At 36.6% G+C, this 17,726-nt stretch overlaps 1 protein-coding gene across 5 annotated transcripts in view; it reads left to right on the top strand.

The window, feature by feature from the left end:
• Positions 1–15,329, top strand: part of LOC106669239 (solute carrier family 12 member 2) — an 81,064-nt gene extending 65,735 nt beyond the window's left edge. For all 5 annotated transcript variants that reach the window (XM_014398568.2, XM_014398570.2, XM_014398574.2 and 2 more), the window contains exons 3-19: positions 6,356–6,539; positions 6,605–6,700; positions 6,759–7,012; positions 7,078–7,192; positions 7,314–7,453; positions 7,513–7,707; positions 7,772–8,003; positions 8,067–8,188; positions 8,251–8,386; positions 10,576–10,787; positions 10,860–11,101; positions 11,167–11,354; positions 11,793–11,946; positions 12,013–12,240; positions 14,635–14,786; positions 14,849–14,957; positions 15,037–15,329. In XM_014398568.2, the coding sequence (XP_014254054.1) occupies positions 6,356–6,539; positions 6,605–6,700; positions 6,759–7,012; positions 7,078–7,192; positions 7,314–7,453; positions 7,513–7,707; positions 7,772–8,003; positions 8,067–8,188; positions 8,251–8,386; positions 10,576–10,787; positions 10,860–11,101; positions 11,167–11,354; positions 11,793–11,946; positions 12,013–12,240; positions 14,635–14,786; positions 14,849–14,957; positions 15,037–15,172 (2,895 nt within the window). In that variant the 3' untranslated portion in view covers positions 15,173–15,329. The remainder of the gene's footprint in view (positions 1–6,355; positions 6,540–6,604; positions 6,701–6,758; positions 7,013–7,077; positions 7,193–7,313; positions 7,454–7,512; positions 7,708–7,771; positions 8,004–8,066; positions 8,189–8,250; positions 8,387–10,575; positions 10,788–10,859; positions 11,102–11,166; positions 11,355–11,792; positions 11,947–12,012; positions 12,241–14,634; positions 14,787–14,848; positions 14,958–15,036) is intronic.
• Positions 15,330–17,726: the final 2,397 nt, after the last annotated feature.

Below are 17,726 nucleotides of genomic sequence, written 5' to 3'. Positions count from 1 at the left end.
TTTATCATTCGCATGCCCAATCTCTCTTACTCTCAAATTTTCTTTTTCACCTTTCACTCTCTCTGTTTCGCTCTTCCTCACATTCTGGCCATCTCTCTATCGCTCTTACTCACTTTCTCCTTTCCTCCTTCACACAAGCTGTCTTACACCTCTCCCCCTCTCTTCCTACCTCCCTCCCTCTCCCTCTCTTCCAACCTCTCTCTCTCTTTTTCTTTCTCTCCCTCCATCTATCTATCTACCTATCTCTACCTTTTTCTCTCTATCTCCCTTTCTTTCTCTCTTTCTTTCACCTTCTCTCTCTCTCTCTCTTTCTGTTTCTCTCCCTCCATCTATCTATCTACCCTATCTCTATCTATCTTTTCTCTCTTTATCTCCCTTTCGTTCTCTCTTTTCCTCACCTCCTCTCTCTCGCTCTCACTCTCTCTCTCTCTTTCTTTCTTTCTTTCTTTCTTTCTTTCTTTCTCTTTCTCTCCCTCCATCTATCATCTATCCTCTCTCTATCTATCTTTTCTCTCTTTATCTCCCTTTCGTTCTCTCTTTTCCTCACCTCCTCTCTCTCGCTTTCTCTCTCTCTCTCTCTCTCTCTCTCTCTTTCTTTCTCTTTCTCTCCCTCTCCCTCCATCTATCTATCATCTATCCTCTCTCTATCTCCCTTTCTTTCTCTCTTTCACCTTCTCTCTCTCTCTCTCTCTCTCTCTCTCTCTCTCTCTCTCTCTCTCTCTTTCTCTCCCCTCTTCTTCTCCCACTCCCTCTCCTTTCCACTATGTACATGTATTTAATTTGATGTAATTAATCGTAATAAGTCGTCAATAAATCAACTGGAATAAAGTCTCTTGTGATTGTCACTTTTAATTACGATAAAATAAATATAAGCTTATCTTGATGTATTTATCATTTTAGGGTGAGGTTAGTCATAAAAGAATTGCGTAATAAAGCATTTTGTATTTTCCGTTATTGCCAAAATTCCTAAAGTTTTATTCATGCTGTTTTATGAAATCTTATCAGTTGAACAAGTCTGTATTCAAAAAGTCAACAATGGATTTTCGAATATGAAAAGATGTTGAAGGGTGCTTCTTGGGTTAAACACCATTAGTAAAAGAATTTGGAAGAAAATTAGGAAATTGTTTGCTTAGCAATGACGAACATGCAGATTGCATGGAACAATGAAAAATCCTGTAGGCACAATATATACATACTTATTTATGTTCATCAGAATCATTGGAAAACCCAAATGATCGCAGGTTTCATGGAAAATTATGGACAATTTTATATGTCATTAAGGAGGGCATTTTGTTTTGCTCGTAAAGTAAGCAAACTTTGGCCCAAGTTTGATAATATTTGTTTTAAATTGTCAGACTGAGAAATAGAGAGTAGAATCGTGACAAATGAGAGAATTTGATATTTGTGATTGTCCTAAGTGATGTTCGGTCATATGTGAATCGTAAAGGCTAAGACTTTCAGGATCGGATGAGTTGTAGTCGTAAGGGCGTATATTGGATGGGTCATTCCTGTTGACCCACGGCATTCCAGGACGGGGTTCCCGGAAGGTTAATTGCCAATTATCACATCATTGTCCCGTATGTAATTACACATGGCTATATCTGACAAAACGGGATCTCCGGGGGGGGGGGGGTTCTGGTCGCACGTACCCCCTGGTAAAAAGGAGCTGCCTTTTCGGTCCGATCTCGTCCGTGCATCTCTTTTCCGGCGGAATGGACACGAAGAATTCCTTGTCTGTCGAATAAAAAAATTTAAAAAAAGCTTCCAGCCGAATTCTTGAGATCCCTAGATTTGACAAAAGTCCATACAAGGATCCGCAAATTTTTAAAGTTGTGTCACGTAAAAATTTCATTTTGATGTAATTTTAGACGTGCCTCGAAAAATCAGCGCGGGAAGTAAAAATTAACAAAATTCTTACAATATAAAAAACATAAACAGCTCGTTTTGTACAAAGCACACGCAATTTAAATCAACCAAGGATGAACCATCGTGATCTCTTTGAACCAAACTCTCACTGGACATCCTTGGTTTGACCAAAAATTCATTTCAATCCTCAATTTTAATACAAATTTACAATTTCGACATTCTTCGAGAAATCAGCTAGTAAAGAAAAGATTTCGAACCAAATTCTCATCACTTGTTATACCGTCACACTTTTTAATTAGGTGTACCATTGAAATTTGATTATGATTTATTATGATGTAATTTGGGTCCAAAAATGTGTTCCCCATGTTGACTAGAATTGTCGACTCGTGATTATTTTTACCCTAATTATCTAAATTTAGCACAAAAACATACAAGAATCCTCCAGTTTGGTCACCTATGCAGACGACGTTCATCAAAGAATCAGCCAGTGTGATGATGGAGTTGTTGATGAGGATACTAGGAAGCGGGATTTGTGCTCCCCAGGCACTGCTTCTGGCATATTGTATCTTCCTAGATCAGTGCAGGCGACTCAATCCTTCTTCTTAGAAGTATCAGGTCATTGGCTGATTCTGCTACAATGTCATTCCATAGGTTTTTTCTGTATGCTAGGTTATGTCTTCATTGAGGTGTTGCATCGCATTCGAAGATGGGTGACTGTTTCTTCCTCTTCATTACACAATCTGCAAATAGGATCATCGCTATATATGTCCATGTTATGTAGATGTTTTCTCAGATGCCAGTGACCAGTCCCTCTCCAATTGCAGCAGTGAGTTTGCCAGTCTTGGTGACTGGCACTTATATTTTAACATAAGTTTACTGTGCCTAGTGCCCCTAGAGTTTATCCACTTCTCCTTTTGTTTTCTTAGCTTTGCTTCACAATTGAAGATGAATGGCTGTTTCCTCCTCCTCGTTACATAATCTGCAGGTGGGATCATCGTTGTTAACATCATCACCCAAGTTGTGTAGATGTTTTCTCAGATGCCAGTGACCGGTTAGTTAATAGTCTAGCCCTCTCCAATTGCAGCAGTGAGTTTACCAGTCTTGGCGATTGGCACTTATGTTTTAACATAAGTTTACTGTGCCTAGTGCCCATAGAGTTTATCCACTTCTCCTTTTGTTTTCTTAGCTTTGCTTCGCAATTGAAGATGAGTGGCTGTTTCCTCCTCCTCATTACATAATCTGCAGATGGGATAATCGTTGTTAACATCATCACCCAAGTTGTGTAGATGTTTTTTCAGATGCCAGTGACCGGTTGTAGTCCTATCCTCTGAGTCTAGCCCTCTCCAATTGCAGCAGTGAGTTTGCCAGTCTTGGTGAGGGTTGCGCCGCTAGAGATTATCCACTTCTTTTGTTTTCTTAGCTGTTGCTTCGCAATCGAAGATGGGTGGCTGTTTCCTCCTCCTCATTACATAATCTGCAGGTGGGATCATCGTTGTTAACATCATCACCCAAGTTGTGCAGATGTTTTCTCAGATGCCAGTGACCGGTTAGTAGTCCACTCCTCTGAGTTTGGCCCTCTCCAATTGCAGCAGTGATTTGTAAATTCCCCTAACCATCCCTAAAAATTTTGCCAATCTTGGTGAGGGTTGTTTCATCATAAGTTTACTATGTCTAGCACCGCTCCTTTTTTTATTTGGATCCATTCTAGTATAGGTTTGTATGGTCTTGCAGATCCTCCTCTTGCCAGTATGTCTGCTTTTTCATTACCCAAAAGTCTTTTGTGTCCTGGCAGATAACATCACGTGTTTCCCCAGGTCTTAATAATTTTGGATGTATTCGCTGACTAAATTTGATGTAATTTTTTTTACACGCTATTGCTTTAATAGCTGCTTGGCTATCCAATCGTATGAGAATGTTTTGCCAGTGTAACCACTTTTAAGATTTTCTAGGCATTGATGGCATGTATTTCTGCTTGAAAGACGAAGTGTACTTCCCTAATGAGTTTGATTGCTCATATTTTCGGCTTGTACAGAAAACACTCGATCTGGTTCCTTCATTTGTTTTGGAGCAAGTATACCAAGTCATTGTATTTGATTCTCTTCTGAGTTCTTCCTCTCCTTTATAGTCTGTTGAGACTTTACATGATGTTGTAAAGTTTGTTGTTCTGGATCATGTAGTCAGTCCCCATTTCTAAGAATCTGATTTTATTAATTATGGCTGTGTGCCCGAATTGTTTAATTCTCGTCCAATTTGATTTGGAGTCTAAATGAGCTTTTCCTAGCTTCTCCTTTTATAAATATTTCCATTGGAGGTCTAGCAGTGTTTCTAGTGCAATTGACGGGGTTGTTTTCATTGACACTGTGTCACATAGGTTTGAAAGTCTGCTTGCTGCCTAATGCTTAGGTAGCTTCTTTTTGCTGAACTTTGATCCAACAGATAGAGAGCCATAGATCTTATTACTTCCATATATAGTCAATGTGACATTGTTTTAGTCCACAAGATTTGCCTTCTTCTCATGGTCATTAGTGATATTTTACTTTTTTTTTATATTGTGCTGCAAATGAGGGTTCTAGGTTAATTTCTTATCAAATATTATCCCTTGTATTCGCACATTTCATTATAGAAGCATATGCCATGAATTTCTATGTTTCTTTTCATGGAAAATGCAATTAGTGTAGTTTTTGAGGAGTTTGCTTTAAGTCCCTGTTGTGATAATCCACCATGTTAAGTTCTTTTTGGGTTTCAATGTTGAGGCGAATTTTCCCCTGACTAGTATAACAATGTCATCTGCGTAGCCTTGCGTATAGATTCCACTTTCATTTAATTTGCTTATAAAGTCGTTCACTACAACATCCCATTGCTGAGGTCCTAGGTAAGAAATGTTAGAAACAAGTGAAAGTACTCTTTTATAAAATCTAGTAGTCTGTGATACTGTAGGTTTATTTTTTTTATTTTTGTAATGGTTAAGTAAAAATATATTTGACTTATAAAATCAAGATTGAAGGCTAATAGGAATTTTTTTAAAGCCTTCAAGATCCGATAAACGTAAAACTACATAATCATATATATTTTAAGAACCTTTAAAAAAATAAATATATAAAGGTTGAATTTTATCGTAGATTTTTTTTTTTTTTTTGTGAAACTAAACACTATCTTTCCAAAGGTTTTGTTATCAAGGCCTGTTCAATGCCCCCTTTTCTGACCTTGATAATGACTTTTTACTCAAGGAGAGATGATACAATACAAAAGTACATAAAACACACCGGTTTTGTACGTACTCGACGTAGTAAAATAAACGAATATGCAGATGGCATCATAGAACAGTTGTAATTCTTCAGTATTTTGCAAGAATTTCAGCTTGAAAATATGCGCTAATATATTTTTCTGTTGTACCTTCAAGCATTAAAATAATAAACCCATGTCTAAAAGGTTCTAAATGTTTCAAACTTATGTGAATTCGACTCCTCAAAATATTCAATTAACTGAAACACATTCCAGTAAGATAGACATTTTTTTTCCAACAGTCAGGTGGCACTTTTGCCAGGTAAAGGCAAAAAGGGGCAAAAAGTATGGAATCCCTGGCAGAAAAATCAGTCCCATCAATGACAACAATTTGCAACATAGAGGCAAAGAAATGACGGATATGTTGGACAAAAAAAATATGAACTCTCTAGGTCTTGAACCCTATTGTAGCCTAGTAACCTTACCCCAAAAGAAAGGATACATTCAAAAATGGATCCTTGATGAATCAAAAACCTTGGGCATGAGGAATGTAAGAGAGGGATGAGAGATTTATAGAAGGCTATCTGCAAGACGTACAAAGGAATTACTGTAGGGAACTGCAACAGGATTCTGGTTGGACTCCCGATGGCACTGCCACTTAAGAAGGCACATGCACTGGAAAGGAATACTGACACTGTGCAAATATTGCCAGGAAGAGCAGACCGCTCCTTTTTTATATATGTGAGGGTCTTGGCAGGTGGAGATTCTTGCAACTAGGAGAGGAAAACTCGCAAGAAAGGTCTTACACAGTCACTGGCAAGGCTTTTATAAAATTAGAGGAATGCAATAAGATCTGCACAGGTCGAGGTGCAGAAGCCTTGTGGCCACTTCTTTTATCCCTATCCCTATCCATATGCCAGGGTTATAAACAGGTCTAGGCAATTCTCTGACTCCTTCCATTTCTGAATATTCCATGTGGCACTCGTGTGTGCGCACTGTTTTTATGTGACTGTTGTGTTAGAAAAAATCAAATACATGCTCAATTCAAAGAGTTGTTTTTTTATCTAAATTTGTCTTATTCTTGTGTTATTCTAAATTAATAAATAAATATAAGATTAGGAGGGTCAGAAAATTTTTTAGGCTTAGCTGGTATTGAACCTGGGATGCATATCTAACAAATTTATCTTTTAAAAGTTCAATCATGCCACAAATACCAAGAAAACATAAATATAAAAAAAATCTTTTAACTTGAATTTATTCTTTTCAGACTGCGACAGTTGTCAGAATCAATGGGGACAGAAATTTACAAGATGGAAGACCTCAACAGGCTAGTGATGAAGGAGCCGTCAAGTTCGGTTGGATCAAAGGTGTTCTCGTCAGGAATCTGCTCAACATATGGGGCGTCATGCTGTTCCTTCGTCTCTCCTGGGTAGTCGGACAAGCTGGCATAGGTAAGATATAAAAAAAAAATTATTTACTCATTTTATAGGGGTATATTAATCAAATAAAATTTCAGTACAGGGTGTTGCGATTATTTTGTCATGCTCCCTCGTTACAATCATAACTGCACTCTCAATGTCTGCTATCAGCACAAATGGACTTATAAAAGGAGGTATGTTTTTAATTTTTTTTTTTTACTGTTGTTCATTTTTAAACAATGCTTTTTGTAGGTGGAACGTATTTCATGATATCGAGATCTCTCGGTCCTGAGTTTGGAGCGTCAATCGGTCTCATATTTTCACTGGCGAATGCTGTAGCCTGTGCCATGTACACCGTAGGGTTCGGTGAATCCTTGCTAGATCTTTTAAAGACTTTCAACCTTTCAATAGTGGACGGCCATATTCAAGATATGAGAATTATAGGCTCAATTACCATTGTGGTACTTCTCGGTATTGTTATCATCGGCATGGAATGGGAGGCTAAGGTATGCTTTTATGCTCTCTAATACAATATGATATATGTTTTACATTTTTAAAATTTTATTTTTAGGCTCAAATAGGTTTACTTGTTATACTTTTGGTAGCAATTGTTGATTTCTTTGTCGGAGCTTTAATGGGCCCTCAGAGCGACCTTACAAAATCGAAAGGATATCTCGGATTCACCAGTTAGTCGTAATGTATATATTTGCTGTAAAAAAAATTTAGCTTACCGTGTGAAATTGATTTTTAAATTTTATCACTAGGTACATATTTTCCTGATAAACTTAAATTTAAACATTTTTTTAGATGAGGTTCTGTGGGAAAACATGGCACCGGACTATCGAGTCAGCCAGGGAGTCGAGCACGACTTCTTCTCCGTGTTTGCAGTGTTTTTCCCAGCTGCATCGGGGTTTTTGGCTGGTGCTAATATTTCAGGAGATTTAAGGGTAAGTATTAACACGATAAAAAAAAATTTTTGGTTATTTTTCAATGCATAATTTTCCAGGACCCACAAACGTCCATCCCAAAAGGGACGATATTGGCCATTATAATAACGACAATTTCATACGTTTTGATGGCTATAATGACAGGTTGGGTCGTAGTGCGAGACGCCTCAGGTGTAGCTGCAGAATACGTGACTGGAAATTTCACCAACTGCACTGACCGTGTTTGTAAATACGGATTACAAAACAGTTTTCAAGTAATTTTTCTTTAAAAAAAAAATTCAAATTAAACATTTCTATAATATTATTATTATTTTTAAGGTAATGGAACTTGTATCAGCTTTCGGCCCAATAATATACGCAGGTTGCTTTGCTGCGACCCTCTCTTCTGCGTTGGCCAGTTTGGTATCCGCACCCAAAGTTTTCCAAGCCCTCTGTAAAGACAAGCTCTATCCTTATGTCGGTGCGTTTGGAAAAGGATACGGCAAGAGCGGTGAGCCCGTACGGGGTTACATTCTTACATTTTTTATCGCGCTCGCTTTCATTTTAGTCGGTAAGTACGTGTTTTTTTTTCTATAAATATTTTGTTAAATGTACACGTTTGGACATTTTTCAGGGGAACTCAATGCGATAGCTCCTCTAATATCAAACTTCTTCCTTGCTGCTTATGCTCTAATCAATTTCAGCACTTTCCACGCATCTTTAGCAAAGCCTGTCGGGTGGAGGCCAACTTTTAAAGTATGTATTAATTTTTTTATTTTATTTTTATTTTTCTAATTAAAACCATTTATTATTTTCAGTATTACAATATGTGGCTCAGTTTATTAGGCTCCGTCCTTTGTGTTGCCGTCATGTTTATGATCAGTTGGTGGACAGCTTTGATCACTTTGGCATCAGTCCTCGCATTGTACCTTATTGTTCAATATAGAAAACCAGGTATAAAATAAATTAAAAATTTCAAGTTTTTAAGTTCTTAAGGGTAAAATTTATAGTCTGCATTTCCATAATTTGTATCAGGTCGTAAAATAAGCCCACAGCATTTCGTTCATTATATAAACCATTTTGTTTCACTACATATGTTGCCATCATGATGTGTAATTTTGGAATTCTGCCCTCCCAGAACTCAATTTGTTCTAAAGTTCTCAAAGTTTTTCACATTAACAGTTTTGCAGACTACAGAATAAGTGAAAAATTGCGTGGGGTAGGGGCATAGTGTATCCCAAAGTTCAAATGAGCAATCAGCCAATACTGGTCATTTTTGGTCAATTGCTCACTTTAATCACTCCAAAAGTGCAGAATGGAATCGACACTTTGATCGGGAGGAAGCTCATAAATCATAATAAAGCACAATCTTCAAATCCCACCAAATGCACAACCTTCTTGGTCCGTAATCTAGCTTCTGGGGTTGTTAACGATGGGTTGCTGCATTCTACCCAGAATTTGCCTCTCTAGACATTGTAAACAGCCCACTCCCTTGTGATCAATCTTTTTAAAAATTGATCTTTTTCATTGCTTTTTCAGGAGGAAAAAGTCTCCTCAGCCAGCATTTGAGTAACCCATATGCAGCAGATGCGTTCTTAAGCATCTCTGCAAAGTATTGTGATGTTAGCAAGGTGTGACCAAAGGTTAAATTTGGTCATCATCAATGGTTGAATGATCAGAGCGCTTTGTATCTTCCAAATCAAAATGAGTAAACCAATTATGGATATTTTTTTCTTAAAACGTCATCACATCTTAATCTGTTTAGCAGTCTGTGCTACGGTTTTCCATTTTTAGGGATAAACAACCCTATAACTTGATAGTTCGATCTTCTTATCATTGCTGATTTTGACTGAAGAAGATTCATCATATTCAGGGGTCTGGATGATTTCTGTGGTCTTCAGTAACCTCAAAAAATTTAAATTATGCATATAATAAGAGGCTAGTTGTTGTGAACGTATTTATTAACATGAATGATGGCAGGTCATTCACAGAATATCCAATAACCTGAAAGCCATCAGCCTAGATTAGTTTTATAAATAAATTTTTAGAGTGATTACAAGCGAGACACCTTCGTAAAACCATGGTACTAGCCAAATTTTTCATTATACATATAGTATGAAAGTTTCTAGTTAGTGCGAATGTATCTATTAGCGTGAATGTATTTTTTGGCATGACTGACTGATGGCAGGTCGTTTGCAGAATATCCAATACCATGAAACCCATCAGCCTAGATTAGTTTTATAAATAAATTTTTCGAGTGATTACAGGCGAGACACCTTCGTAAAACCATTTTGTGACTCAAATTTTTCATTGTGTAATATGAAAGTTTCTAGTTAGTGTGAATGTATTTATTAGCGTGAATGTTTAGACTGTTGGCATGACTGACTGTTGGCAGGTCATCCACAGAATATCCAGTACCATGAAATCCGTCAGCATAGATTAGTTTATAAATACATTTTTAGAGTGATTACAGGCAATACACGTTCATAAAAACATGGTGCGACCCAAATTTTTCATTATACATATAATTTGAAAGTTCCTAGTTAGTGTGAATATATTTATTAGTGTGAATGTATTTATTAGCATGAATGATGGCAGGTCATCTACAGAATATCCAATACCTTGAAACCCATCAGCCTAGATTAGTTTTATAAATATATTTTTAGAGTGATTACAGGCGAGACACCTTCGTAAAACCATTTTGTGACTCAAATTTTTCATTGTATAATATGAAAGTTTCTAGTTAGTGTGAATGTATTTATTAGCAAAAATGATGGCAGGTACTCAGCAGAATATCCAGTACCCTTAAACCTGCTAACCTAAATGACTTTTATAAATATATTTATAGAATGTTTATGGACGAGTCAGTCAGCGTAAAACTATGGTGCCTCCCATGAGACCACAATATATTATGTATGTATGTGCATGTGTACATGATTTTTCAGAGCCCTATCACCAAGTGTGGAAGGGGTAATTAAAAAATAATCACAGTCCCATAAAATATGTAAGATCACCAGGCCTTTTGACTGGAGAGCCTAATGTTTTCTTAAAAACACAAAATGCTAGTCTGATTTTACAGCCTGATACTTTTTTTAATATTTTTTGTATTTATTTTGTATTGAGATATGGTGTTTTTTTTTTAGATGTTAACTGGGGTTCAAGTACTCAGGCGCAAACCTACAAAAATGCCCTCATGTCCGTACAGCAATTAAACAGAGTTGAGGACCACGTTAAAAATTACTGTCCCCAGATTCTTGTACTGTCTGGATTGCCTAATACCAGGCCACCTCTCATCGATTTCGCTTTTCTCATAACTAAAAATATTTCTCTACTCGTTTGTGGTAATATTGTAAAAGTGAGTAGGAAGTTTTATATTTTTACGTTGTCATTTGTTACGAATATTTATTAATTTTGCCTTCAATTCAAGAATCAAATGCCTCAAAGGGTGAGAAATGTCATTGCGTACAAAGCTCAAAACTGGCTCCACTGTCATAAAATAAAAGCATTTTACGCTCACATAGACGATACTAATTTTGAAAACGGGGCCCATTCGCTCATGCAAGTGTCAGGCCTTGGAAAACTCAGGCCCAACATTGTCATGATGGGATATAAATCAGATTGGAAAACCTGTGATAAAGCCGATCTTGCTATGTACTTCAATGTTATGCAGTATGTTTTTTCACAATTTGTAAAAAAAAATTGAAAAACTGTTTAATTTTTTTTTTTTTTTCTAGTAAAGCTTTAGATGTTTACATGGCCGTGGCAATTTTGAGGCTGCAAGAAGGTTTGGATTATTCAAATGTTTTGAAAGATAATGATGTCCTTACGGTGGACAACAACGGGCCGACAGCCTTAACGCCGCAAAGGCACAATTCCCATGAGACTCTGCCGAGGAACACTTCATTTTCACAAATGTCAACCGGTAATAATGCACTACAGTGCTTTACTGATGCTTGTAAAGTCTTTCGGATTTAACATTAATTCTGATTGTAGGTGTACTAATAATAGGGTCTGTAAGATTATTTTTGAAATGTTCAAATGTGGGTTGTAAGTTTATTTTAAAACTGAGCACTTATGAGAGTTAATGTTGTTTAATTGTGACTTTATTAGCACTGAATAGTTTTGTTTTTTCTAAATTGGTTTGTGTAGTATATTGGTTGGTGTATTATAAAACTCTTTTTTCTCCCTTTGCCCCAGATGATTTTTAGAGGCGAAAAGAGAGTTGGTACAAAGAATAATCCACATTTATTAATTTTGTGAGGCTTTTTTTTGAATTTTTTAGTTTACTTGTGGAGCAAATACTAACATCCAAATATAATTTTTTTTTTTTTTTAATTAATTTAAACTTTTCACTTTTCAGCTAGCAGTGTGAGTGATTTATCACCACCGGCAACACCTGTAATTAATCACAATAGGGTTAGCAAAAATCCGAGCCCGAACAGCGAAACTCCTGTCGCTAAATCAACACCCAAAACGGAAAAGGTGAACAGGTTTTCAAGAGCTGACCTCTACAGGTAAAACTAATTTGTACACGGCGCTGTTTCGGTAATTTGAATTTGAATTTTAAATCGTTTATCAAGCAGGAATGCCGGAGGCGTTGACATTCCAAAAGACGTCTTGAACAATCTGACTCAATTTCAAAGAAAACAGAAGAAGGGCATAATCGACGTGTGGTGGCTGTACGATGACGGCGGTCTTACTCTGCTCCTCCCCTACATAATAACGACACGGAGGAATTGGTCTGAATGTAAATTACGCGTTTTTACGCTGGCCAATAAAAAAGATGATCTTCTATATGAACAGAGAAGGTAAATTATTAATAAAATTATTTATTCTTGAAAACAATTTTCTTACATTTTACATTTTTTAATACAATAAAAAAAATTGTTTTTATTAAGAATTAAAAATTATCAAGCAATTAGGGTTATAAAAGGGCCAAGTCTTTAAGCATCATCATTTTTTTGCACGTTAGCATTTTACGGTTTGAGGACTTGCCTTACATTGCAATTTTATTTTATGTAGTAACATAGTAACATTTTTAACACATTCTAAATGGTGAAATTTCTACTCATTTTCTGTGTGGTGTTGAACCTGAAATTTGGTTCAGTTTAGTTTGCCTATCTTTACTAAGTGGTAGGACATGCATTTCAGCTTCTCGCCGTCATCAGTGTTGATTTTTTTCGGAGATGCCAAAAAAGTTAGAAATGAGTAAATGAGTAAATTTTGCCAAGGGAATTCAAATAGCTGTGCCTTTGGTTTTGGTCAATTTGGTCTTACTGTTTTGGCCTGTCAGAAATGTTTCAGCTTCTCACCATCATCAGTGTGGGATATCAACATTTTGCAAATTTTCTGAGATATTGAAAAAGTAAAAATAAGAAAATTTCGGCAGTTCTTGCAGGGAATCTATGATCAGATTGCTATTTTGACCTGTCAGAGATGTTTCAGCTTCTCGCCATCATCAGTGTTGGTTATCAACTTTGTATACTCATTTTCTGAGATGACGAAAATGTTATAAATGGAAAATTTGGCCAATTCTGGCAGGGAATCTAAGTGGTACTCATGAGAAAAATGAGTAAATTTTGCCAAGGGAATTCAAATAGCTGTGCCTATGGTTTTGGCCTGTCAGAAATGTTACAGCTTCTCACCATCGTCAGTGTGGGATATCAACATTTTATACTAATTTTCAGAGATATTGAAAAATTAGAAATAAGAAAATTTTGCCAGTTCTTGTAGGGAATCTTTGATCAGATTGTTATTTTGACCTGTCAGAGATGTTTCAGCTTCTCGCCATCATCAGTGTTGGTTATCAACTTTGTATACTCATTTTCTGAGATGAGGAAAATGTTATAAATGGATAATTTGGTCAATTCTGGCAGGGAATCTAAGTGGTACTCATGAGAAAAATGAGTAAATTTTGCCAATGGAATTCAAATAGCTGTGCCTATGGTTTTGGTCAATTTGGTCTTACTGTTTTGACCTGTCAGAAATGTTTCAGCTTCTCACCATCGTCAGTGTGGGATATCAACATTTTATACTAATTTTCGGAGATATTGAAAAATTAGAAATAAGAAAATTTCACCAGTTCTATCAGGGAATCTTTGATCTGACTAACCTTGCTATTTTGACCTGTCAGAAGTGTTTCAGCTTCTCGCCATCCTCAGTGTTGGATATCAACTTTGTAGACTCATTTTCTGAGATGACGAAAAAGTTATAAATGGAAAATTTGGTCAATTCTAGCAGGGAATCTAAGTGGTTCTGCCCATGTTCTGATCGATTTTGTCTGCCATCCTGGTGTTAACTTGTCAGAAATGGTTCAATTTCTCGCCATCATCAGTGTTGGATATAATTTTTTTTCTATACATTTTCTGAGATTTGGCAAGGCCTAACCCCATCATCTTTTTTAAGGGGTTAGAAAATTTCATGTTGAGGATTGAACCCACAACCATATCCCTGTTTTTGTACCTTCTGAGGTCATGGTGACTGGGTTACCATTTTTCCACTGCAGCCTGATAGATCAATTGAGCCTTTGACCCTACTCTATATCCATACACCAGTCTACCTATACATTTTGCAGGTTGACGTGAGAGAAAAAGCACACCGAGGAGTAAAAAAGAAGGCAAAATTGATCATTTTATTGTGATCAAACACTTCAGACACACTGAAGATGGGAAAATGCAGAAATGTGACTTTTTTCCAATGAGGCCCTAGAAGCCAAGAAACAAATTTATTTTTGGTTTTCAATAGTTCAGATTAATATAACTTTGAAACAAATCCACCGATTGATAGGGTTTTTTAGGACCATATAAACTGAATAAATTAGAACAGGAGATATAAATTAAAATGTTGGTGGAATTTTTGTCGATTTCCTACTTATTTTTAATTATATAAAATCTAAACTTTGGTAATGGGTTGAAAAAAGAGAGGTTCTACTTTCAAACGGCTGTAACGCCGTGTGCTTCGGATAAAATCCAGAGTAGTTAAAAAAAGTTTGTTCAATTTTTTATTGCTATGAAAAGACATATTTAAGGGCTGGCTTTAAAAAGGGTGCTTAAAATGAATTGATTTTTTGAAATAAGAATTTTTAGCCAAGAAAGCGTCTTTTTATACATACAGAGGATAAAATATGATTTTCCCACGAACATACATCATTCACGATCCTTTTCTTGCATATACGTACATACAATTTTATTATATTTTTTCAGTATGGCAAGTCTTTTGTCTAAATTCCGTATCGACTATTCGGATTTAAAAGTTATTCCGGATATTACGAAGAAACCGCTCGAGGAGACTTCAAATTATTTCGATAGTTTGATTAAAGATTTTGTCGTTGACGACGGACATGCAGAAGATGGAGGTATGTTTTTTTGTTTTAATTATCGTTTTCACGTCTATTTCATTAATGTTGATTTTGAACAGTTCTTGTCGGCAATGCTGAACTTTCTGCGATGAAAGACAAAACAAACCGACACTTAAGGTTAAGGGAACTTCTTCACGAAAACTCCATGAATTCCAATCTAATTGTGATGTGAGTAATTATAAATAATTTGGAAAAATTTTCTTTTCGAATTTTATTTTATTTTTATTTTTATTTTTTTTTTTTTAAGGACTTTGCCCATGCCTAGGAAAAACGTCGTCGCAGCGTCATTATACATGGCCTGGCTTGAGGTCCTGACAAAAGACATGCCACCATTTTTATTGGTGAGGGGGAATCAACAATCTGTCCTCACTTTCTATTCTTAACATCCAATTCCAAACTCATATATATACATATATATACAGTATTATTCATATTATCCAACCAGATGTTTTCTTTATGTTCTTATTGAAAACGAGAACATTCACAAACTGTACATATCAAATTGGTATAATATATTAGCAATGAGAATATTTATTTTAATTAGAATTACGTTCAATTCTAGGCAAACTAATTTTTTTTTTTTTAGTTTCACATTTTCTTTTTTCCTGTTACTTTTAGGCTATTGTCCAGTTGGATAATTGTTGATTTTAATATTTATGAATTGTTTTGTTATAATTTAATTTTTAAAAAAACCATCAAAACATTGAACAATGTTTGATAGAAAAACTACTTTGAAACTGTTTAGCAATTTTTTCTTCTTCTTCTTTTCGCTCGCATAATTTGTGATTTCATTGATTGCAGATAGGGAAATTTGTAGAAACAAATTTTTATAAATAAATCTTGTAAATTTACATTTTATACCATTTTCTCTTTGTTCACCCTTAAACATCGCAAGAAAAAGGTCTGTATATTTTTTTAAAATATATTTACATAAATATACTATTTTATCTGGCATTGGCTGGGATAAAGTTTTATTTTACATTTAAAGGAAAAAAAAACATTAACAATTCTTCTAGGGTTCTAGGTTTCAGAGTCGTACTTATCACATCAGACGGTCCCAAATGTGTTCAATTGGGTTCAAATTTGTACTTTGAGCTGGCTTCACCAAGCACTCAATGCCAACCTAATTCAGGTAGTCATATATTCTCTATGGGGCCTGGCATCATCCTACATTAGCAAGAATCTCTCACCGATGAGGGCAAATGGCACTACATGATCTTCAATTGTCTTGTACCTCTGTGAAGTTAAAGAACCAAAAAAACAACCAATTCGGTGCGTACAAAGAAATGCCCCAGAACGTCAATGACCTGAGGAACCATACAGCATGGGGTCTTCCTTTCTCCTGAGCGTCTCCATATAAAATAACGCCCATCTGAAGATTTAAGGCCTGCTCACCTCATCTGAAAAGAGAATTCGCTTCAATATTCCAATGTCCCACATGTTTCCATGCGAATTGAATCCTGGCAAATTTCTGAGGTGTGATAGAAGTAAACAAAGCATTATTTACATTAATTTTGACTACGGTAGCTCCTAATTACCTGTAATTTAGAAAAATAATACATTCAATTTTAAACTGAATAAATTGAGTGGTGGGTTAAATATGTATACGTATAACATTTGTATATTAAACCAGTAAGTCCTCCTTTCAAACCAACTCTTCTTCTGTTAAAACATAAGATCAAAAGGACATGAGGCACCAGCAATAGCCATAGGAAAAAAAATAACATTACATTAAAAATCTCTGATGATTCCATTTTCCAATGGGATTACACTAGACCAGCGGCTCACGTGGAACTCACACCTAACTAAAACTACTCAAAGAGCGAAATTGTCTGGGGGAGGTGTAGAAGGCTCAGTGCCAAGAACTGGGGTCTAAACCCCAATATGATCCTATGGCTATACACCTGTTGACAGTTGGGTCGGTGGTGTGATGGACCAAAATTCTAAAGCCAAAGCAATAAGGCTGCTGAGTGGCACCCAAAGACAAGCGTGTCCCAGTGACACTGGTGCCATGAGCACAACGCCAACTGCAGCCCTGGAATTTTGTTAAACCTCCCACCACTCACATTTTAATCTAAGGAGAAGCCAGAGCAGCAGCCCACAGGATCATGGACAACTATCTACTAGGATAGGCCATGAATAAACAATGAGGGAGGAGATACAAGCAGATGCCATTTTAGGTATGCCAACTGATGCCACTACTCAAAGTACAACTTCACCAAGAAGTACAAAATACTGATACCAGAACAGGAAGGATGGGCCAAGGGAATACCACTAAAGGCAAATTCCTACTGGTATACTGACACCTCTGAAATCAACAAGGGTAAGGGAGCTGGGGTCTTTGGGATGAACAAGACTGAACTGTTGGTAAACCTAGTCAAGTAGGCTACAGTTTTCCAGTCTGAAGTCATAGTGATTGAACCATGTGCTAGAGAAATAAAAAGGCTAGGAATACATTCCTGGAAGATAGCCATTTTCTCTGACAGCCAGGCAGCACTTAGGCAAAGAGTGTTTCGAACTGCATGGAGGACCTGACGGAAGTCAGCGCCACTAATGACTTGACCCTGGCATGGGTCCCAGGACATTCGGGGCATAGAGGCAACAAAGAGGTTGACATGTTGACCAAAAAGGGAGCCAACATGGACTCTATGGGCCCAGAACCCTACTGCAGCCTAGCAACCTGCCACAAAAGAGGATACATCTTAAAATGGATCCTTAATGAGTCCAAAACCAGGTGGAACAATACGGCAGGTATGAGGAAATTCATAGAAGGACCATCCGCAAAATTTACAAAAGAATTACTGGAAGGCAAACGCAACCGAACCAGGATTCTGGTTGGACTCCTGACAGGCACTGCCACTTAAAAAAGCACATGCACCGGAGAGGAGGAGTCCGCAGAACACATTTTATTTCCGGCTCCGGTTGGCCTGTACCCTT

Source organism: Cimex lectularius, unplaced genomic scaffold, assembly GCF_000648675.2.
Source record: "Cimex lectularius strain Harlan isolate CLEC.00 unplaced genomic scaffold, Clec_2.1 scaffold216, whole genome shotgun sequence".
Lineage (NCBI taxonomy): Eukaryota > Metazoa > Arthropoda > Insecta > Hemiptera > Cimicidae > Cimex > Cimex lectularius.
Note: the sequence above shows the minus strand (reverse complement) of the source record. Positions and strands in the feature narration are given on the sequence as shown.